This window comes from Hetaerina americana, unplaced genomic scaffold (assembly GCF_022747635.1).
Source record: "Hetaerina americana unplaced genomic scaffold, ioHetAmer1.1.p SCAF_34, whole genome shotgun sequence".
NCBI classification, from domain to species: Eukaryota; Metazoa; Arthropoda; class Insecta; order Odonata; family Calopterygidae; genus Hetaerina; species Hetaerina americana.
The window spans coordinates 3287123-3311143 of record NW_027286919.1 but is presented as its reverse complement, the minus strand read 5'-3'; the positions used below and the strand labels follow the sequence as shown (position 1 = coordinate 3311143).

General features: G+C 41.3%; 1 protein-coding gene across 1 annotated transcript in view; it reads left to right on the top strand.

The window, feature by feature from the left end:
- Nucleotides 1-22787, top strand: part of LOC139691409 (probable G-protein coupled receptor No9) — a 52177-nt gene extending 29390 nt beyond the window's left edge. The window contains exons 3-4 of the mRNA XM_071589208.1: nucleotides 12742-12986; nucleotides 22328-22787. Of these exons, the coding sequence (XP_071445309.1) occupies nucleotides 12742-12986; nucleotides 22328-22787 (705 nt within the window). The remainder of the gene's footprint in view (nucleotides 1-12741; nucleotides 12987-22327) is intronic.
- The last annotated feature ends 1234 nt before the right edge of the window (nucleotides 22788-24021 follow it).

Below are 24021 nucleotides of genomic sequence, written 5' to 3'. Positions count from 1 at the left end.
ACTGTGTAGTACACTTCTCTGGGCACCTAAAGCTCCACCCAAGCTATGAGATTTTTCGGGTCCTAGATCTTCCTGGGAAACAATAACCGGCACAGGGAAAAGAACTGCCCGCCCTACCCTCATGTGTGAATAGGGGGGCCAGTTCCTTTCCCTGCGCCGGTTATGGTTTCCCAATAAGATCTGGTACCCGAAAAATCACGTAGCTAAAATGAAGCTGCAGGTGCTCAGAGACTTGTCCGGGAATCGAACCCGGGACCCTCTGCTCAGTAGACCAATGGTCTACCCCACTGACTGCCACAAAATCATGTATACATGTATGAATATATATATATATATATATATATATATATATATATGTATACATATATGAATATATATATATATACATATATGAATATATATATATATATATATATATATATATATACATATACACATATATATATATATATATATATATATATATATATATATATTCACCTATATATACATTTATATATATATAATAAATTATATATATGTTATTATTTTTATTATTATTAGGTAATCTACCGTTTAAGGTAGGTTTTTGGATGGACATAATTACTAATTAAATAATTTGTGACCCCTAGCACAACACTACGTCCTACTCTACCTCAGGTCCATCTTCGGCTCTGAGTAATTTCTTCCTCCCTTCATCCCGTCCAACATCCCTATGCTGTTCCTTCCCTTTCCTCGTTTGCCTAACATTCTCCCCTCTATCACAGTCTTCAACACCCGCTGCCGGTCAATTCCCCGTTCATCTACGTTTCCCGCCTCCGTAGGATTTCTCCCAACAAACCCCTCTCTTCGCCCACCATACCAAGTATATATATATATATATATATATATATATACATATATATATATATACATATATATATATATACATATATATATATATATATATATATATATACCCTTCTCTCGCATCCCTCACCTCTCCTATTCCAGCAGTCATTACTTCTATTTCTTCCGATGAAGACTAAATGATCAAGAAAAACGTGCGAGTGATCTTTTTGTTGTTGCTGTCCAAGTTTGTGATTCAACACTTCCGTGTTACTTCGACAAAACCATCTATATATATATATATATATATATATATATATATATATATATATATATATATATAACACTTCGTAACGGGTAACACTTCGTTTTTCCATATGGAGTATTTTCTTAAGACCTAGGTTTCGTCACAGTGTAGTTTATCTGAAGATTTTAAAAGACGAACACACACCTCAGTTCGTCTTTATTGCGTGTTCGTGTTTGTATATTAGGAAAAGATAGAAAAAGGTCAAAGAAAGGCAGCAATATATGTACTCGGAAGGTACAAAAGAACAGATAGTGTCAGAAATGTTAGATGTACTGAAATGGGAGAGTTTGAAAAATAGAAAAACATTGAGTAGGTTAGGTGCGATGTATAGAATTGTTAAAAATTGACGAAACGCGGGAAGATTAATGTAAAGAGATAGAAAAGCCTAACTTTAAGGGACAAAACGACCACAGTTTCAAAATAAAAATAAGGATGCAAAAAACTAATAAGAAAAACACTCTTTTTTAAGTAGAACTATTGTTGATTGGAACCAGCTGCCTGGAGGTTTGTTTGAGCCCTTTCCATCCAATTTTAGAAGTTTTAAAAATAAATGTAAAGCGGCCACTGGGTGATAAACTTCATTGAAGTTATTAAAGCATTGTTTGTATGTAATGTGGACGGCATTTTGTATGTGATGTGGAAGTGTCATTGAATGTTAGAATATTTTGTCTCCTATCTGTTTTTATTGTACGTGTATGTATGCACAGGTATTTTTCGTTGTAAGAGTGATCATTGGCCAAACTTGACCATTTCCACCAGGACATTTGCCTTATTGCAACGTGATTCTTAAATAAATAAATAAAAATCAAAGTACCCTCTTTCATCATGAAGGATTTCCAAAATTTTACGCCTGAAACTATGTTATTTATTCCGAAATAGATTTTTCAATGGTGGAATATGTCATGCAAGATTCAATAAAAAGGCGATTTATTTTTTATCTTGTGCTTTAAGGTTTTTCCCCTGCTGTGCTCATATACGTACTACTAGCCGATTCCCTTCCAGAGGATAAGTACCTCCGTCCCTTCCCCCCTCTCTCCATCTCATTGTCGCCACGGCCCTGCCCGATCGGATGCTGCATTGGCTTTGAACCGCTACAGCCGAGTCCCAAGTATGGACATGCGTCATTTCGTAAGGGTCGGGGGCGCGATTCGCCCCCCCCCCCGGCCCCTCCAAGCCTAACGGCGAACCCCCCCTCCCCCCCGCATGCACTGATTGAGTAAGTGAACGTGTCGGCGCAGTCGTGCAAGGCGGAGGTTGCCACCGGAAGACAAGTGACGTAATGGCCCCGTATGTGTTAAATTAAAAACCTAAAGTAATTGGGTCGATGCCTTGTGGACTCTCCTCACCCTCCCTCCGCTCCAAGGAGTTATTTCGGATTGCCAACTCCCGAGGGTTGCCCTCACACGTGGGCTTAGTTCGTTGTTGAAATAATTAACGGGTTCAGTCATCCGCATATAAGCTCTCACCAAAGGGGGGAAGAATGGGTTGTGGGGGGAGGGGGTGACATTCCCGAGGAAGGGAAAGCGGAAGGGGTCTGCGAGGGGGGATGGGAGACCGGGAGGAGGACAGCGATGCTCCGAATCATCAAATAGCATAGAAATAGCCTTATGCGAGAGTCATGACTGGGTCGAGAGAGTGGGATACAAGCAAATGTCAGCGCCGTTTTTATTCCAGCATTTATGAACGCGCTGACCTGGTCAATCTGTTTCCCTCTGACACGAGTGTGTAAAAAAAATAACGCGGAAGTTTCGCTCAAACATTTGAGAGCACATATGGCTTAAGGGGGGTGGGTCAGTAAAGTCATATGTTTTGTCAATCGAAGGAAATGAGACAATCGCAGGGAAAAAGGCGAAAAGAGGAAATGGACGAAATTAATACGAGGCAAACAAATATATCATTCCGTCGGAATAATTAAATAAATTATTTGAGCATAATTCTTATATTGGTAGAATATATTGGGCTGAAATTAATTTAAAAGTTTAAAACTCTTTCTCATAAAAATTGAAGTAGAATTATCATTACATTCAATAATTTTAGTAAATGAATTTACTTTAATATGCCATCAATTGGTAATCTACTATTTCTATGTGGTTTTGGATAGACACAGACTGAAAACGTCTGCGTGTCTTGGCCTCGCCCAGGGCATGATCTGACACCCTAGACTGCAATTAACTCTTCCTTAATTTCGTATACTTCCCACCTCCCTTCACTCCACCCTGCATCCCTATCCTATTCTTTCCTCGTTTGCCCAACATTCTCCTCTCTATCACATTCTTCAACGCCCCAATGCCGATCAACACGCTCTTCATCCAGCTTTCTCCTGCCTTCTTATGATTTCTCCCAACGAATCCCTCTCCTCGCCCATCACACCCAGCACCTCCTCCTTTGTTTTCCTTTCGGTCCACTTCACCTTCTCCATCCTTCTTCACACCCACCTTTAAAAAGCCTCCAATCTACTTTTATCATTCTACTTCAGTGGCCATGTTTCCGCGCCGTACATAACCACGCTCCTAAACTAACGAAACTCCTAACTAAACTAAACTCCTAACTAAAAGTTCTAACTAGCCTTATCTTATCATCCTCATTCAACGTCCTTGTCATTAATTCCCTCCTCCTTGTGAAAGCTTATTTGCCCAACGCATTTTTTTTCTTCTTATCCCTTCTAGTTTGACCGAAATGGTCATAGTAGAAGAAACAACAGGAATCGTCCTATTTTAACACGTGACTTAGCCTCCCTCTTCCTCGAAATCCTCATAATCTGTGCTTTGTTTGCATTGATCTTCATCTCAAACCTGTCACACTGATTTTATAATGAGCCCATCATTTATTTTAAACCCTTGAGAGACCAATTAAAGCTGACTGGCGAGTTAAAGCTTGATTAACCGCAAATCTAATTGATTTTATGGATTACCCAACTACTTTCACTCTTGCATCTAGCCCTTTCCAACCCTCCCTTACCATTGCCCCCCCATGTGTACATATGCCACGCTCTCTTGCCTCGCATTTCGGGTGATTTCCCAAAAATATGCATTCCGTTTATTCGACAAAATAAAAGCCTATTTATGATAATTCTGAGGGCTTTCAGCAGGAAAGACTGATAATCAATTTTTTCTGGAACTATTCGAAAACCGAAAATTTGTTACGGTGGGAAAACGTGATGTGGACTCTGAATTCTGGGTGATAGCCCGCATAACCTCAAAAGGATCGAATGCTTCAGTCCACTGCTGATCAATAGCCCCTCGCTCTGATTAAACACAGTTGAAAGATTGCAATACAAGCCATGAAAATAGAAATCAAACTTAAAAATTAGTAATACAAGGGGCGGTAACACTTTCAATATTTCAAACGAAGTTTTTTTGGAAAAGTTCTATTTTTATTTTTGTCCTACTTCTGGTCATATTTCTTTCGTACATTGGACAAATTCCCAGAATGTTTTCGTCGATTTGTAAGATATGAAGTAGTTTTATACTTAATCCTTACTGGAACAAAACGCGATTACGAGGGTAGGCTGAAAAGTAATGCCCACATGCTCGTAGACCACAAACAAAAACATATAGCAAGATCGGGATAAAATTACATTGAAGTAAAATTCTTAAGTTTCAAAATAATACATTTATTTTTTAAATTATTTGCCTTTAAGGCTAACACATTTCCCCAACGTGTGATAAGTTTTTTCATTTAGTCACCGAAAAACACTTCCAAATTTCTGCCCGGCAGGGTAAGGTGGAGGGGGCTATTAGCAACGGACCGACACCAACCTCAGTCGCCTGCGGGCTGTCGTTGACTGAGGACACCGTTTTTAGTGAAGCAAGTTTTTTGTCCTCGTCGAAAAACAAAATGAATCTGAATTTAGAGCAACGTTATTCCGTGAAGTTTTGTGCGAAACTCGGGAAGACGGCAACTGAGACCCTCGATATGATCAAGCAGGCTTATGGGGACACTGCCTTAAGCCGTTCCACAGTATTTGAGTGGCACAAGTTGTTTAAAGAGGGTAGGGAGCTCGTTGAACACGACAATCGCTCCGGACGGCCGTCGACGGCAAGAACCGACACGAATGTGGACAGAGTGAGGACACTGCCGAACACAGACCGACGCTTAACCAGTGAAGAAATTGCAGACCAGTTGGGTCTGTCTGCATCCAACGTCCAACGCATTATTTCACAGGATTTGGCCACGCGTAAGGTGTGCGGCAAGATGTTGCCGAAAATTCTGCCATGGCGCACCCGTCGTCAGACCGCTCCTGGCCAAATACGGCGTTGCCACGTTGCCGCACCCGCCCTATTCTCCCGATCTGGCACCGCCGGATTTCTTCTTCTTCCCCCTGATGAAAAGACAGCTCAAGGGACGACGTTTTGACTCGATAAAGGCCGTTCAAGAGGCTTCGACGAGGGTCATCAACGGCATGCCTAAAGAAAATTTCCAGCGGGCGTACGGGGAATGGGAGCAACGTTATACTAAGTGTGTAGCAGCTCAAGGAGTATACTTTGAAGATTATTAAGTCGATGTAAGTATATCGTCAATAAAATTCTTGTAAAAAAATCAGTCCTACCACCTTTGGGTGCGACCCTGTATGTGCCAACGCGCTTGCGCAGTCACACGTCCTAAAAGACCCTTGAGTAAAAATGTCCTTGTCTCCGCCAGATGGGCGCCCAGGCAACTCATCTCTTGCACTCACCTCCCCCTTTTAAGCCCAGCGGCTCTGCCCCTGACTCCACGCACTTGGCCATTTTAGTTCGTAGAGCTGGAAAGCTATTTCTAGAGTTTTATTTTCGTTTACTGTTTTTTGCACAGTGATGATGCCCCAAAAGCCTGAAGTTAGCCGGGAATAATTTTTGTTTGGATGATTGTTTTTCCATGGCATTGGCAACTATTTATTATTCAGGACTTCTCTAACACACCACGAATACGTATTTTTCGAAGTGAATTCGAATATTAGACTTTTGCATAAAACATTTACTTGGTTTAATGTCAGTCTCTTATGGTGCAATTTTCTCGATTATGTAAGGTTTTCGTGAGATAACGACTGCGGAAGTCATTTTTTTAATTTTCATTTGTTGATTTGTGCGCCCTGCAAGCCACCGCTAGGGTGTATGGCAGGGGGGGGGGATACACACCATACTAATCTTTACCCAAATATCACCCTACCGCGGTCGGACAATGATCCCCTTTCGTTGGTGGAAAAAATAATATCTTGAATTTATCTGTTGTACGCATAAAATCTCCAATTTTATAGAATTGATCTCTTCCTTCCAATTTATGCAAGAAATGTTTTCTCTAATTTAACCTTCGCTCCATTGAGTGATTCCCAGGCTAGCTCCTCTAGTATTTTGGATACGCTACTCAGTTTATCATAACAATGTTTTACGAATCTATCTCCTCTAAGCAGCACGCTATCGGGATCGGAAGTCAATCCAACTTCGCGAGGATCCCATGCATGTACTTGCAGCATATTCTAAATGAGGTCTAACCAAAGACAGATAACATTTCTCTCTGACCATTTCATCATGTTTACCAAGTATTCTTCTAATAAATCATAATTTTTTGTTAGCTTGTCTACATATTCCCCGTAGAGCAGTTCCCATCCGAACGCCTACGTTCGGATGGGAACTGCTCTTTTTCAAAGCATTTATTACCACGCACTTTTTTAAGTTTAATTCTAATTGCCAAGTGTTGCACCAGCGTTGTAAAGCATTAAAATCATCTGATAGAGCTCCTGTATCCTCAGGATCACGGATATCGCGGTAAACCTCTGCATCGTCGGAAAATAGACTTATCTTACTAGTGACTACAGAGTCAATGTCGTTATCGTAGAGTAGGAATAAAAGAGGTCCTATAACACTTCCCTGGGGAACACCTGAAGTGACTTCTACTGAATTTGAGCTAACTCCATCGATAACTACTCGTTGTACCCGACCATTCAAAAAGTCTTTAATCCAACCTCGGATATTTTTATTGATGCAATATGCTTCTAGCTTTGCCAGTAGTTTACTAAGAGGTACTTTGTCGAAGGCTTTCTTAAAATCTAGAAAAATCGCGACTGCTTGAATATTTCTCCCTCCCGAAATGAGAATATCATAAACAAAAAGTGAAAGTTGTGTCTCGCAAGATCTACCTTTTTGGAAACCGTGCTGATTTTTCATGGATAACTCCTGATTTTCGAGGTGCCTTTCGATCAAACTAGCAAACATATGTTCCATAACCTTACAGGTAATGAATGCGAGGGAAATAAGTCTGTAATTGCTCGGTTCTTCTCCGTCTCCTTTCTTAAATATTGGTGTTACATTAGCCGTTTTCCAATCTCTGGGAACCTTGTGAACTGCCAGCGACTTCTTAAATATTATTTCTAGATTCGACGTTATTTCCGAAGCTAGGTCCTTAAATACACGAGCGGGTGTTCAATCGGGTCCTAAGGATTTATTATGCCGAATATTTTCCAGAAAACGTTCAATTTCATTGTATGAGATTTCAGTTTTGGGCATCATGTTGACCGACACAATTCGGTAGGCTATCGGAAGCATTCGTTGATGCATGGGTGAGGACGCTTGGAAAGAAGGAATTTAATAAGTTAGCCTTTTCCAAAATGCTGGTTACTCTTTCGTCTTTATCTATTTTTAGTGAATTAACAGTTGACTAATTTCCATGGGCCTCTGTGATCTTGCCTCTCCCGCTGCTGGGCACGACACACGGCCGAGTCCCGTAGCTGCCAGGACTCATATTCTGCATACTGTCCATCATTTTATTCTTGGAAATGATAATTCAGTTGGTTTCCCGTTGCCTTCCGCAATAGTGTTTTTAATGTGACACCATCACTCAATGGGCGCCTCACTGAGGAACAGACGTTACGAGGACTGCCTTTCGTCTGGCTCCTAAGCTTTGCCCTATCTGTCATAGGTGACCCTACCCGAAGCAAATATTACTACTTTCGCTAATAAATTCTCATAGATTCATACGATTACGCAAGTTCTTCCACCATGTCAAGGATTTGGCCATGCGGATGAGGTCTGCTATGTACATGCTTGAAAAATAAATAAATAATCCCAGGATTCAAAATTGTGAATTCTGTATTCCCATAAAAAATGCTTTGTGATTCGGCTTAAGGAAGATAACTCAAATAATGATTACAATTTCGGTTTATTGCAAATTAGTTGAATCTTTTGGTATTGATTCATATTTTCCTATAACTAAAGTACAACCCGAGCAAAGTATATTCCACTCGTTAAAAACGGTTTTATCTCTTAGGACATTCAAAAAATAAAGGATATTTAAGGGTACTAGTTTCTATGGTAGGGAATTAGTACTATAGTTTAGGTCTTCCCATCGGAAACGAGAAAGTTATTTATTTACTTGGGCGATTTTGGAGTTGAAATTATGGTAAGAAAATGATGAAATATAATAACCTCGTTTAATTATTTACACTTTTCACTTCACAAAAAAGAGTAATAACAAGCCATTCGATGGCAATTCATCCACTTAAGGTAGATGTGAAGAGGCTTTCAGAACTGGAAATGGGCGTTCAGCAGGATAACCAAGAGAAATATCGCGTGACGTATGGTACACGATAATTGTGTCATACCGTCCAATACCTCTGCTTAATTGATTGATAACCTTTGATTGAGGAAAGGGTGCAGTGACGGAAAATTTTGCACACACTGTTTCACTGTTTATTTCCCAGGCATCATTCTTCCCTGGGAGTATATGTCATGTTGGACACAAGTGATCGACAGTTGGGTACCCACTTCATCAATCGTAGCCTACGGCAGCCATTAAGGGTTGTCATCCTGAGGTTTTCCGGTAATAAGGAGACAAATGCGTGAAATAAGAATGGGTAATGAACCAACACAAATCAATACCTCTGAAAAAATAAATACGTGTGCCCTCATTTTCACAATCCATCTTGTTTGAGGTCAAATAACCAAGTTTGATTTCAAAATCACATGCGGAAAGGGGATTTGCACGAATCAATGGCCTCCCGCGTCACGAAGACCATTTTAATTAGTGTAGACAAAGGGTTCAGGATATTGGAATCCTTCGCATCGATGATTAAAGCGACAGCATCACAAATTGGCGCCTCGATTACGTCAGTCAGTTTTCCTTCACGCATGCGCGTTGTGATTGGTTGTATGCATAGAGCAGCTGTCGATTTCTTCCTCAAGGGAAGGATTTCACCAACGCAATATTGTTTCTTTGCACATTAACTCACCTCACAATTAATTCCTCAGAAATATGTTCAAAGACAGGTTTTTGAACTGTAGGAAAGCAAATTCAAGAGGATGGGAAGCTATATAATTGAACCGGAATTGAAATTTCACCAGAAGGTGAAATGCAATAACGTATTCATTAATGTCACTGGTATAAAGACTGAACAATAGTCTCGCAGAAGGTGTAAGTTTGCTCAGAAAATGAACCTACGTTAATCATTATTGCTTCCGCACACATATAATACTACCTGTAAAACTATTAGCACTAATAAATACACAAGGTTTGCATTAAAAGTATCCTAAACAATTTTTTCCAGACGCGTGCGTGAAGTGTTGAATTGAGACCGTCAGTTGAGTTCGCGCAGAATGATCGCAGATCGTACATTAATACTGATAAGATGGCGACAACGCACACACCATCATCTTTGAAAATTTACGACAACTCCCTTACAGTCCCGACTTGGCACCATCAGACTATTTCCTACTTTCAAAAGTGAAATCCTCCTTCAAAGGACACTACAATGGACCCTAAGTCCCTTCAAAGAAGCTTGCACCCGAACCCTTAAGAGCACCCTTATCCGGAACCCACCTGCTAGGGAGCCTTCGAGCCGTAGAAAAACCGCTGTTAAAAGTGAGTCGACGCTCAAGGGATGTACTTTGAAGAAATTTGAAAGGCATTGTAGCAATATCTGGAGTAAATCTATTTTTCCGAAAAATGTCCCGATACTTTTTATACGAACCATGTGTGTATTTCATTGATTTGTACCTTTTCTTTATCGTTTTGAATGAAGTAGCTTAGGATTAAGAACACGAGCTCTAGACATCTCAGCAGTTCACCCTTCTTCATTAATACAAGCTGAATTAGGAAACTGTCAACCTCAGAGCTGAGTATGGAATCGTTCCTGAAGAGATCACGTAATAAACGATAATGACAAAAACGCCACCATTGCCGTGGAAAAGGGTCGGGTGAACCAAATAGAGGAAGGACAAAAGGAATTCGGGCAGGTTGGACGGAATAAGGGCAGGTACGAATTGCGTGAAGCTAAAGCAAGGTTTTTAAGAGCCTAGGGCCCCGTTTGGCGAGGCTTAGGTTTGCAGCATTGCCTCAAAAGCCCGGGACACACCTAAATCCACCTAGAATGGTGGACAGTCCTTCATAACCCAATGAAGCTCGAAATTTGAAACAATTTGTCGATTAAATATTTTTTATTTGTCCACTTTTTCCAATACTTTCTGTCAATTAGGTGACCAGTTGGCTTAGACTTAAAACAATGGTCGGCCAAGCCATTTGACAGATGAACTGACAGTAAAAATCATCGAAAATATTCGCGAAAATCGCCGATTTACGATTACAAATCTCTCTTGCTAAACGTGGCTTGCAACGCAACAGCGCTTTGACAGCGACGCAGAATTGCATGCTGGTGTAAACAAGTGGTTAAAATTTAAGGCGGCAAATTTCTTCGAAGATGGAATTGAAAAGCTTGTGTATCGTTATGACAAATGCCTCAGTTTGAATGGCGACTATGTAGAAAATTAATTTAAAAATTTGCCTCTCAAATTCATATATTAAAACTTTGTCTTTTCACTAGGCCCATATTTTGTTTCATAGCGTAAGTGAATTCCTGGACAGCACAGTAAATAAAATAGAACTCCTTAGAAAATGTCACAAATTCGTAGAGACTTATTGCCACGATGAGATTCGTCACTCGACGCCGTGTGGCGCTGATGACGTAGTGCCTTCGGTCCGATGCGCATTCGCACATTGATTGAAGACTTTTTTTCGGGCTTCTCGATCATTCCTTCGCGTGCCCTGTTGTCAGCTTGTTTGAATTTATTCGTCCAGCACCAGGTTGATTGATGAGTAAGTCCCATTACCTCGCCAAATAACGTAAACTCCGGTCATTGCCCAAATTAAGTTTCAATAAATGGCATCCATACACTAAGGGCAAAAGTATGTAAGCGACGGAGATTCGAGGAAGTACATGCCCGGGAATCACGTACATACATAGACTCGTTTCGATTAAATGCTGCATTGATTATTTCTTCTTGTATGTACATTTCATAATTATTTCCGACAGATTCTCCGCCGCAAGACATCCCCTTAACGAGAGGGTCGCTCAATAAATTGCTTGCCATTTGCATCCAGCTGAAATCTCTATATTCGTGGGGAGTTGAGACAAATGAAAAACACGGGGGTACAGAAAATTACATTTATTAGTCACTATTTTGCACGTGATGTCAGTAAGACGATCGATGGACAGGCAACACGTCTCACGAATGCCATCTCGGATTAGTTTGTCAATCGTCGACGCTGAAGGTTCTTTTGTTTTTTTACACTTCGATGCAATTTAGTCATGCATATAACAATGCACCTCGTTTTATATATTTTTATTAGCTCAGTAAAAAACGCATGAATGCAGCAAGTGTAAGCACAACCTATTTTTTTATTATTTAACTACCCTGAAAACAACCGCTAGGGTGTGTGGCAGAATACACACCAGACTAATTTTGAAAGAAATACTCATTTTTTTTAACCCTACCGTGGTCGGACAATGTTATTCTCACCCCTTGTCGTTCGTGGAAAAAATTACCTGTTAAATCTATCTGTTCTACACTTCATTTCACAAATTTCACTGACAAGAACTCTCTTACCGTAGTAGGATGGGGGTAGTAACACATTTTTAATATCACTGACAAAGAGACGTCCGTCCAATTAATGATTGATTATATTTAATCTGTAATGTAACCTTCGCTCCGAGAGTGATTCTAGCTCCTTCAATACGAGCTATTTTGGATACGTATTGTGGATACGCGTGCCATCCATAAGTGACGGCGTCGTGAGGCAGTTGTGCATTCAGTTTCAAAATGGCCACAGCACCAATGGTCACGACGGGGACACCACAGTGGTCGGCCTGGCCCTGTGATAGATCAACTGATAGTCATAATCAACGCACAACAATATTTTCCATTGCAGCGCAAATTTTAACGGTGAAATAACCAGTCTGCACATTACCACGGCAGGATACGTACTGAATGTAGGGACGTTTAGACACCAAGATAGTGGCTCTAGCCCTATCCAACGTCACACTAGGCCGAATCGTACGTTTCTTTCTTGACAGACCTCGTACTCCGTAATATCCCGCTGGGGTGTGTGGCAGGGGATGTTGTGGCACTAGCCATACATGCCCAATAATTATTCCGACCTTCCTTTCAACGGGTGAGCAGTAATTAGCCGCTCAGAGTAAAATACACTGAGAGCTGCAGTACGGAATTGGTGACCGGTCGGTTCCATGCAAAATCGGCACGTTATCATTGCGAGTGCAAAACTTTATGGATTTGCTGATGTTATATTTCTTTTCTCCGTCATCTTGCTATCGATTCATCGTGACAGGTCACTTGAAGTGAACGGCTGTCCTCTTTCGTCCTCAGGTCAAGCGCTTTCGGATGGAGACGAAGGCGGCCAAGACACTGGGGATAATCGTGGGCGGGTTCATCGTCTGCTGGCTGCCCTTCTTCACGATGTACCTGGTGAGGGCCTTTTGCGAAGACTGCATCCCGCCCCTCGTCTTCTCCGTCCTCTTCTGGCTCGGCTACTGCAACTCAGCCATCAACCCCTGCATCTACGCCCTCTTCTCTAAGGACTTCCGCTTTGCGTTCAAGCGGATCATTTGCAAGTTAGTATCGCCCTTCGCGGAAAGACTCGCTACGTACCTAAACTTATGGCAAAGCACCAATTTTCCATTTCTCTAAGAGTGCTATTGGGACTTGAAAAGTTCAATAAATGTTTATCTCACAATTATTTCCATCAATTAATACATTGGTCGGATTGGTGCGAGGATCAATAACACGCGCCATAAAGTCAAAGGGGCGGAAGGTTTTCTGTTAGATTCAGAGTCCAAGCACTGCTTCTTTCTAAGGAGGAGTGGGCGCTTCTATCCCCGACTAACGCCATTTTGAATGTAATTCCATTAAACATTATCGTAAGTATTTTCTGAAAAGAACAGGTAATGATTTTGAATTGAAATTTGTTAGTATGATGAAACATGGGGTTAGTTTATTCAATGTTTGTGATTTCCGTACTCGTTTAATCTGATTACTAAATAATAATTGCAAATTTAGTACATAAATCACTATAAATCATGAAAATAAATTAATTTACTCCAAATAAAAGATCAACTAGTAGTACAAGACTTAACCATAACTAATATGCGGGAGCCAAGAGGAATATATTATGCAAAAAAAGAAAATATTATTCATATGGAAAAGAATTGCATAACTAATTTTATATGTTGCCTTTTGGAAGCGAAAATTTGAAAGTACTTTTAAACCATGACTCTATTCCCAATATTCCTCTTTTCCTCAGTAGAAGGATCAAGTTATATTTGCTCGCAGCGATGCAGTTGAGCACTCGAACCAAACATTGTGACTTGTTGGAAGAGGTCGTTAAAAAATTCTGCTTGGCCAACAGATTAACTCTTTCACTGCTAATTGATTTTCCATTCCCTAATCAGTTAAATGAAACCTAGCCTACAGGTAGATTTAGGTGAAAATCTTCTCCAGTCGACTCAAATTATATGCTTTCGTGAAATTTATTTTTAAAATCTATCATTCCTAGCAAGAACAAGCAGTCTGAAATAAATTAAGATACTTTATGCTTCACTTGGTGAGATACGAAGGCTTGAGTAGGTCTTTTTTACTTGCGAAGTGTTTATCAGGTAAAAAATAACCAATCATTATTGCATCGGTATGCATAGATACTGATCTATCTCAGATATATTTATGGAAAGGTTTTTTGTGAAATACAATCGAGTTTATGGCATATGGTGACAAATAACTCACTTTTGCTATTAAAGCTTTAAGTGTTTGGGAAGAAAGCAACTTTCGTTACTGTTAATATTAAATTAATTTTGTTGATGCATGCTAAACTGCATTTCAAATCATTCAGCAATAATATTATTTTATTATGAAGTAACATATGATCATTTTGCAGCTTATAAATAATGAATCCCTTTAAGTGTAAGCTGACCCATCAAGATGTAATTTGCCCCAAATGGACTTCAAAAGAAAAAACATCGGAACTTTAATTAAACACCTATATAAACCCGAGATAACTTCGAAATGTGTGTCTACTCTTTCAAAACGCAACTAAAATATTAGAATAAATACCAACAATTTTGAAAAAATGATAATCGATAGTTTATGGTCATTTTCTCAAAATTCGGATATCGGTGCATAATTTACACAATTGTTTCACTTTTAATACCAGCCTTGTTCATCAGAACTTGCGTTAAACATTCTTAAACATTTTAAAGACATACCATCGGGAAATTTGCGAGTAATTGTTAGTTGTAAAAACTTCTCAGCTGTGTTTAGAAATATAAACATTAGTTAATAGTCTTGGAGGCAGAGCCGGTTGGAAAACTCAAATACAAATCCAATTAAATAATAAAGTATCTATATTTATGTGTCCAAAAGCTACAGGTTAATTTTCCAGGAACTTCAATCCTTCGGCCATCGTTTTATTGAGCTGACATATTGATTCGTGCGTCCAAGCGAGTAGAAAAAAATGTATTCCTTGCCTTCTTAGCCGCAGGAAAGAGTTGAGGCGCAGCGTAGCGGTGGTCACGCCATCCCTTGATTGTTCCACGTAATCACGGCATCATGAAATCGATCACGGGAACGAAAATGTCACCACATGAAATAATAATAACAATAAAATAATATCGTCATCGAATAAATTAGATTTCTATTAAATCCGACAGATTTAAGGAAAATTATGCGATGAGAACATCCAAACGTTAATTAAGCGATAATAAAGAAACGGTCTGATATAAATTAATGCATGAACAGTTAGCCATCAATAGATTCGACATACGATACTCTTCAATTTCGGTCCTGATGTAGGGAAGAACTGATTAATCCGGAAATAAACTCGGATACACTTCTTTGTGATTTGACAAATTTTTCACACCCATTCACGAAAATTTCAGCAAAAACGAAGTGGGTGATTAATAAATTATTTGGTTTGTGCAGCGAAAAAATTGGCAAAATTCGCTATCGTGACGTCGAACTTCAAATGCCCATTGCATCAACAGCTTACGATTAACGGAACGGTGTCTCCATTGATACATTGGGTAACATTATACATTAAGTGATCTGTTTTTTTTATTTTCTTACAAAGAATAATTGTATTGTTTTTATAAAACGATAAGACAAAATTTACACATTCTATAAACTGTTGGCCTTTGATTTTTAAATACTGAGCATGCATTAATATATTTATTTGGCAATCATTTTCACCAGTACTAAATATTCTTGCTTGAATTTTTAAAGTTTCCTCGGCAACGATTAATCAAGTTTTACAACATGTCATTCACTGGATCATATATCATTAAAAAATGATTTACCATGAATATAGTATTAGTATTCTCATCAACCATCATCTTTAAAAATTAGCCGGTGAGTTTTTGATAATTATAAATATTTTTTAATTCATGGAAAAAAATTCAATCAAGAGATAATTATGCCCCCCTGATTCTTCACGCGTACAAATGTTAGCCATTCTCAAGTTCTTTCTTCAGCTCCAACCCCGCGCTCCGCTTGAAAACACATTGGCATGAATAACGAAGGCGGGAAGTGAATTTCAGAAACCGATTGCGACGTCATGATTTTTGCTTCCATTGATTCGAAGACGGGGCGCGAATCGGAGAAGCGTCGGAAATACGTTCCTTCTTCAAATATATGCGGCCGTCTCACCGGCGGGGTGAGAAAGTCCAGGTTTTATACGGGCAGGGCAAAAGAAAAATCAATGCTCTTCAACTTGGGAGCCCGGTGCCCTCCGGTAAGTCACGTATGCTTCCAGTGGGAGGGGGGAGAGGGGAGAGTGGGGGACGGTTGGATTCTCGCCGTTGAATCGGCGGGGCCGAGTCCTTTGGGGGGCAGGGGCGAACTAGAAACCATGGGTAGTGGGCATTAGCCCACTACTCTGAACGAAAGGCACCTAGAGATCACACAGTTTAACGTCCCATCCGACGGACGGCGTACTTCACTTGAAGTGCACTCCACAAAGCACCTCAAGTAGGGATCGGGATACCTCTGAAAAAGATCTGTCATCTTCAGGATTCGAACCCGGGCCCTCTGGGCGGAGAGTAAGTATGCTAGCCACCGCGCCCATCCGATTCCGAGTTTTCTTTTACAGGAAAATTCATCAATGCGTGAATTTAAATTGTTCTGTTACGAAACAGGAAGAACCTTTTGGACAAGGAACCGAATTATCACTAGTATTATATTTTCACAACCTGTGTTTTGACACTTTGAGTCATCTTGTGATGAATCCCTGAAGATTAATTAAATAGTCGCCCATCTCTCCAGTTAACTCTTTATTCCAAAATATTTCCACCAACTTTGTCCACTCGGTCGAAAGCCTCCTCAAAATGCTGAAGTCAATTACAGATTCTGATTACAATCAATTTTCCTTTCTACTATTGTTCTCATGGATGCGATGTCGCCATGTGACCCTCTCCCCCTTCTAGAACCAAACTGATTTTCGCTCAGAAAGTTGTTTGGATTATTATGTAGCCTTCAATTGATAATTTTATGTTAAAAACTACTCTTTTCGTACGCCGAATTATGCTTATCGACGCACAATCCTCAAAAACCATCTCTTTTTAGCTCTAGCTGACACTTTTCAGAGATAGGCATAGGAAATCGATCCCATGAAATCTAGTCCTAAATCCTTGGCTAGAAGTTAAGTACGTCATCATATGCAATCTCTATTTGAAGTTCCGAATGATCATAAGAATGTCAAACGACTAAATTAACTTCACCTTGGTATTCATTGCCATTTCTAACCTTGACATTAGATGTCATGGTTACCATTAACATTACAATTTAATGTTGTTAAGCTAATATTCAGTTACGTCATTATATTAACTTATTATTATTTAAGTTTATAAACTTAAAATATTACGACATTTAAAGGGTCTACTATCTCTCCAATAGAAACTTAATTATTTAAAAATTCATTCATTTGGAGTACAACTACTCCACTACTCTGCCGCATCGCACGCGAAATCATCGGAAGCATAACATTTTAAAATAATGAAATTCAATATAGAAAAGCACAACGGACGCAAAAAGAAAAATCCTATTCAAATCAGACGTCACACGCCCTAGCATCGTTGGAATTCGCCCTCACTCCACTCCCTCTCCCCTACCGCTTTGAAAACACCTCCTCCGCCCCCGTGGACTCCCCGCCCAGGTCGCGGGGACACTCAGATGTGGGACGACATGGTCGGCCGGAGCAGCGCCTCGCGTTCTCCGCAGCATCAAGGACTCGCGAGAACTTCCTTGGGGTACCATTTCTGGAGACCAAGGAAACCAGTGGGCTCTCTAAATAAGGGATAATCGCGCCTCCACAAGGTTTCCCTCCCTCTTCATGGGTAATCTCATGACGATGGGCATCGCCATAGATAAGCTAATGGAGGAGGTGGTCTGTTGGTGCGCTCAGAAATTAGCCAATCAAACCCCTCCTCCACTCTTCTCCTGCCCTCTCGTCCCGCCCTTCCCTCTATCCGCCCCATTCCCCACCCCATTTCGATCATCCACCTTTCCGGACTCCTCTTGATGTCTTGATGATCATAATATTTACGTTCCACTGGTGTACATCAGCTCTGGGATCAATGAACGAAAAAAGTTGTGCACCAAACCAAATATCTATGAATATGGGTGGTTTTGATCACTACATATTTAACGATTAACAATTAGGATTAGTTGTTACCCATTTGCTAAGTGGGGATTGGGTACAGATTGGTAAATCAATAAAGGTCTCATTCATGGTTATAGCTGCTTACCAGGAAGCCCCGCATTGTAATTTTTGTCGAATAAAATTATGCATGGTATGTATAAAAAGTATCGGGAAATATTTACACTTAGTTATCAGATATGCCACAGTGCCTCGACATTCTTCAAAGTATACAGTCCTTGAGAGTCGACACACACTTTTGCCAGAGCGGCTTTTCCACAACTCGAAGGCTGCTTGGTAGGCGGATCCCGGAAGGTCCCCTTAAGGGTACGCGCGCAAGCTTCTTTGACGGCACTTATGGTCCCATGTTGGCGTTCTATGAGGGAGAATTTCACTTATATAGGAATGGGAAAGTCTGCTGGTGCCAAGTAGGGGGACTGTGAGGGGGTTGGGGAATCGTCGCGATTTCGTCGCCGAAGGTCTTCGCAAGCAGATACTCAACTCTGCTCTCTTGTTCGTCCGTCCGGAGACCTTCAAGAGGACGAGTTTAGTGCAGATCTTTTGCATCGCCAAATTTTCTGTGATAATAGTGTGTACACTGTCATCAAATCAATGCCAATACGATCTGCGATCACGCGCACACTTGACTGACGGTCTGAATTCAGCACTTCACGCTCAAACGTTAGCCAAAAAATGTTGCCGATGGTTTTCATTCAAACTCTGTACACTGTTTCGCATAATCTTTCAGATAAAGCTCTTCTACGTATTCTTTCCAATCTCGTTCTTCAGACTGTTGATAACTTCCTTGCCTTATCTCTCTAATGGTAGTCATGTCATTCCCTGGTTACATTCTGATAATTCTCTTACCTCCTTATTCAGTACTTCGCATTTTCTTTTACTGTGGAAGTTTTTTATAACGTTGCAATGATCATTCCACCGTATTTAGTTGCCCATATTAGTTTCTTGCTCTCAAGTTTTCCGCTTATTCGCCTGTAAATTCATCTCCCAAATCCCGTGTTTATATTCTTCAGTTTTCCCCTCTATTTCATTTAGCATCTGCATAAATTCACAGCGGCCCACCAAAACGGTGTGTCGGTAGGGTGTGCAAATACCCGGCTAGCTGGATAATGGAGACAAAGGGTGCTTTAAGGGTTAGAAAAAGGGAAAATACATTGAAGAACAAACCTTCCGTTAAGAATCTCTCCTGTCACTCAGAACGTTTTAATTTTCCGATTCTCTACCATTCCTAATCGTTTCCGTTAATATATCATTAATTCCGTTCTTGAATTCCGACCAACTTTCCCCAAATGTTTTCATTCCCCTAAACTGCGTTAAATAATGAATAAAAAAATTTCTTGGCACTCCTTTTTTACTCTTGTTATATCTTTGAGATTCAACTTTGGAACCCGTCTACCCCTCCATATCCTGATGAATTTTAATTTGATATCATGACCGTTGACTTTTGATGCAAATATTCACCCGCAACCTGGAAGTTGTGTGAGTCTACGACGCTGGCAAGCTTCTCCTTCCATCCCTCGTCTCTCTCTATGGAGGGGGGACCCTCCCGCCACCTGCAGCGTTGGGTCACGTTCCCTACCTGAGACCTTGGGGGTGGAATTTACCCCTCTTACTTTTCAATTCTACATGACCTGTCTTGTTATGGTGGAGTCCTGTCGTATAAATGGTTGTGGTTAATTTTTATTCCCTTTTTTTTAGCATGACATATAACTAATTTATTAGGTGAATTAAATTGTTGTTTGAATTAGATTTCCTTGTTTTGAATTGGATCTTCCTCGAGCATGTATACGAATTTGCACGGTATTCGATAGTTTTTCTATCGAATATTTTATTCCCTTTTTCCTTCCTCTCCAATATCCTCCCTCATCACTCACCCTTCCCACCTGGTGGCGCTTGCACCCCCTGCCACACACCTTTTTGGTGAAGCGCGGGGTATTCATCTCGATTTCAATGACTTATTCTACATCTATATCTACACAATACCCCGCAAGCCGCCGCAATGGCGTGTGGCGGGGGGGGGGGTGTTAGGACACCACCCGTAATTTAGAAAGAAAAGAAAAAAAACCGCATGCAAAAGCCACAAATTTAAACAATCCACAAAAAAAACATGGCATATATTTATGCTTGAACACTGACACCCCACACACCCGTAAAAAGGAACGCAACCGCATGCAAAATCAGCACATGTATGCCAAACTATACCCACAGCATATATGGCATATGCATACTAAATCTACGTCGAACCATGATATAATTTAAGCTACCCCTACCTATTCGTCCGGGCATTGTCTGTGAGTACCTACGTACACTTCGGATTATGTTTGAACCAGGTGATATTTATTATCAAAACCTTCTTCTGCAGAGATCGACTGCTTTCTATCCTCAGTCATTTCTACTTATTTCCTAAACCGTACCCACTTACCTCTCTCTCGTCCCGTCTTCCACTTCGTTCTAACCTCCAATCGTCATTAGGTGTTCCCTTCCTGGCCCGTTCCCAATTATTTCTTATAATTAATCATGCAAACTCACACTTTTACCTCCCGATGAATACTTGCCATCCCATACACCTGCAAAACCTCTTTACGATATGGGTCGGGTTAGTTTTTATCACATCCAAAAGAATTCTAACTCTCGTCTGCTCTTTATTCATTATCCTTCCTCTCAGTTTTCCATTCAGCGCGATGGGCATTTTGCGTCTCCACTCTCTACCCACCCACTTTAAATTATTCTGAGACTACCGCTCTAGACATCCTTTCCATCCGTCATCTTGACTCGTCTCCATTCTTTAAACATTCTTTAAATCATTTTATAGCAGTGCTATACGTAACAACAGTTAGCCTTCTTTAGTATTAAATAGACCTCGGATGACGATTTGCTCCAGTGAAATCTAAATTTTAAGGCAGCGTGTTGCTTTTAAGAGCCACTGTTGCTGCAGGTGAACTGAACAGGTTTCAATTTGCAACAGCTGCCGTTGACGCAATAAGGGAGTAAAATAAATTAAGATTCTAACGTATTCATTACACATTAAGATTCAAATGTAAAAATTATAATTTTGTACATTGAAATCATGTGAATCAAAATTTTATGGCCACTCTTCATGGAACAGCAGTCGTTAATAGCGACATACAAGAGTTGTCGAGAAAGTAACCTCCGATTTCGTGAAGCGAGCGAAGTAGTGGGGGTGCCGAATGTTTGCTGTATTGACACACACACACACACTAGGTCAGTACGCCTCGAGCTGCAGTGTTTGAAAGACCATGCCGCTTGTTTTTAGTTGTTTGTTTACAGTAGCGAGTCCAAATGAAGAATGCGTAAATTTGGAAATCCCACCAAATGTAAAATCCGTTTAATGATAAGATCTTCGCTGGCAATTAACATCAAAGCTACTGACATTCATCGTCGGGAAATGTGTACTCTTTACGGACCAACTGCGATGACTGACAAGAGTGTTGCGTCAGTGGTGTTATTAGTTTAAGTTATTCAACGAACAAATGCTCATTATGTCCAAGAACTAATTATCTGTCAGTTCATCTGTCACCACAAGGCCAGGCCGACGACCACTGCGGTCCTCCGCGTGGACAACGGTACTTTGGCCATTTTTAAACGAAGAATGCACCACTGCCTCACTCCACCTTCACTCATAGTCTCCGTACACACTTAACAAAGTTTCCTATGGATTTCCATTGGCTTGTGTTAGTTTTTTGCCAGTAAAAACCTAATCATAGATCGTACTTGACAATTCGCGAGATTTTCTACAGAGGTGCATATTTAACAGTTCGCAATGTGAGCAAGTAGGAGAACCACAGTCCGTGTGCTTACTCTACACCACCACAGCAGGATGCGTATACTGAGTGTAGGGACGTTTATACACCAATATGGGGACTCTAAGCCGTACTAGACACGTCCGTGCTAGGCCGAAACGTAAGCTACTTTCTTGACAGCCCTCGTAAACACACAAACCAATTTGAGCGACTCCTTAGCAGCTAAGGATCACATTTCTGAAATGTTTCTTCAAATTCCACACCGTTTTCAAAGTATTTTTGTCATGGCATTGCGACCCGTTGTTTAATTTTACAATGATTGAATTAATGCTTCCATTGTGGCGATGAAAACATGGCAACCCTGGTGCAACTCCTGGTCGTCCTAATCATTATCTGAGAGCCGTGAATCCCACGGTGCTTATCCCCGCGCGGCAGTCACTAATGATTGTGGAGTTCCACTTCGAGACGTGACCCCTCCTCTTCATCCCCTCAGGTGCTTCTGCACGGGCAGGCGAGGCTGCCGCGGCGGATGGGCCGACGGCGCCGCGGAGGCGGGCGGGGCCTTCGGAGGCAGTTGGGGGAGCTTCCGACGCCGGAGCAACCGGCAGTCCAGTCAACAACAGGGGGGCGGAGGGGGTACGGCGGCGGGGGAGCGGCACCGGCGCCTCTGGGGACGCAAGAAGGCCCGCTCCCCCCCGGCGTGGCTCCTGGCTACCTCGTGGGCGAGGAGGACGTCCGGGGGCGCCACTCAGGAGGACTGCGAGGGCAACGGCCTGGGGGGAGGGAACTCCCTCGGCGAGGACAGCGAGGAGCGAGCCGGGAGCGGCGCCAGTGGCGGCGGGGGCGGCGGTGGGGGCGGCGGAGGGGGGGGCGGCGTGTTGGCGCCCCCCAATGGCGCCTCTAGGAGCCACGACGGAAACGTCGAGGTCATCGTGACCTCGGACTCCAGGTGACGTCGGAAAAGCGTGGTGTCGTCGCTTTCCTGCGTGTCTTCGAGGGCCCTCTGAGGCGCAGGTGACCCCTCCCCCCCCCCAGAGGGGGACCAAAGTACACCGCGTGCCGAGTTCTTCCCTTGCCCATCGAATTGGACGGCCACTCGGGGAGCGGTGTGAAGTTCCCCGGCCAGGGGCTCTCGATGCGAGGACGGTTTTTCTACGGAGTGAATTTTCTTCGCTGAAATAAATGTCTTGATGGACGTCTTTCTCAGTTGTGTGACGCATCAGTGCTGTTAAACTGTTCCGCATGGAACGCGGTTAAAGAAAGAAAATGTTGATGAATGTTTTCTCTTTTTTTTTAATGGTTAGAAGTATACGGATCAAAGATAAACAAAGAAAAACAATTTTTTCCGAGTGTAGTTTTTTTCCTGTTTAGGTGAGTACGGCAGGAGTAATCATGAATAAGATTGTAATGAAAAGGATTTTTTCCGGCAGATTGCGGCGAACTGCTTTCTTTAAAAGGTACATTTTTGCTTTACTCTGAAGACTGCGAGGCTAGGGAAGCTCGCGTTCGCAACTTTTTGAGCGAATGCTTTTTGAAATCCATTGACGGGATACATAGATTGTAGCTATTTTGCCACCCTCGTCTCTGAAAGCGAGGCTGGCTATGATAACGCAGGAAATATTGAACCCTTTTCCCGCGAAATCATCTGGAAAAACGCGTAACATGTCTAAAAGGTTAAGATGAAACCATTGTTAGCATTATCACTCGTTTGAAAAAAACTATTAATTTTAGTCCGTGTAATCTGGCGAACGGATAATACTAGTTTATGAAGGGGAATGGACCCGATGGTCTCCCTTATAGTCTCCAAAATAGTCGAAAAAAGGTCCGACAGTGAAAAATATGCTCAAAATATTTTTAACTAAATGAAATATATAAAATCTCAGAACACTGAATTCGAGTTCATCAGGGAATATCAAAAGAGCTTCGTCTCTAAGATATTCGCCAATGGAATAATAGAAATGGAAATGTTCGTCCCCATTTAGATCCACAGTTTTCCGCTTCATGTGGTGGTGGAATGAATTCTTAATTTAAAAAAAGGAGGTTTTGCACTTTTCCAAAAAATTTATATGAATAAAACTTCTGCTTGTTTCGACTCATAGGGACAAGGCCTTCTAGGTCTAGTTCTTGCCCTTGTGCCTGAAGATGACTCATTGAGCCGAAACTTGTGTCGTTTATCTAAACTTATAT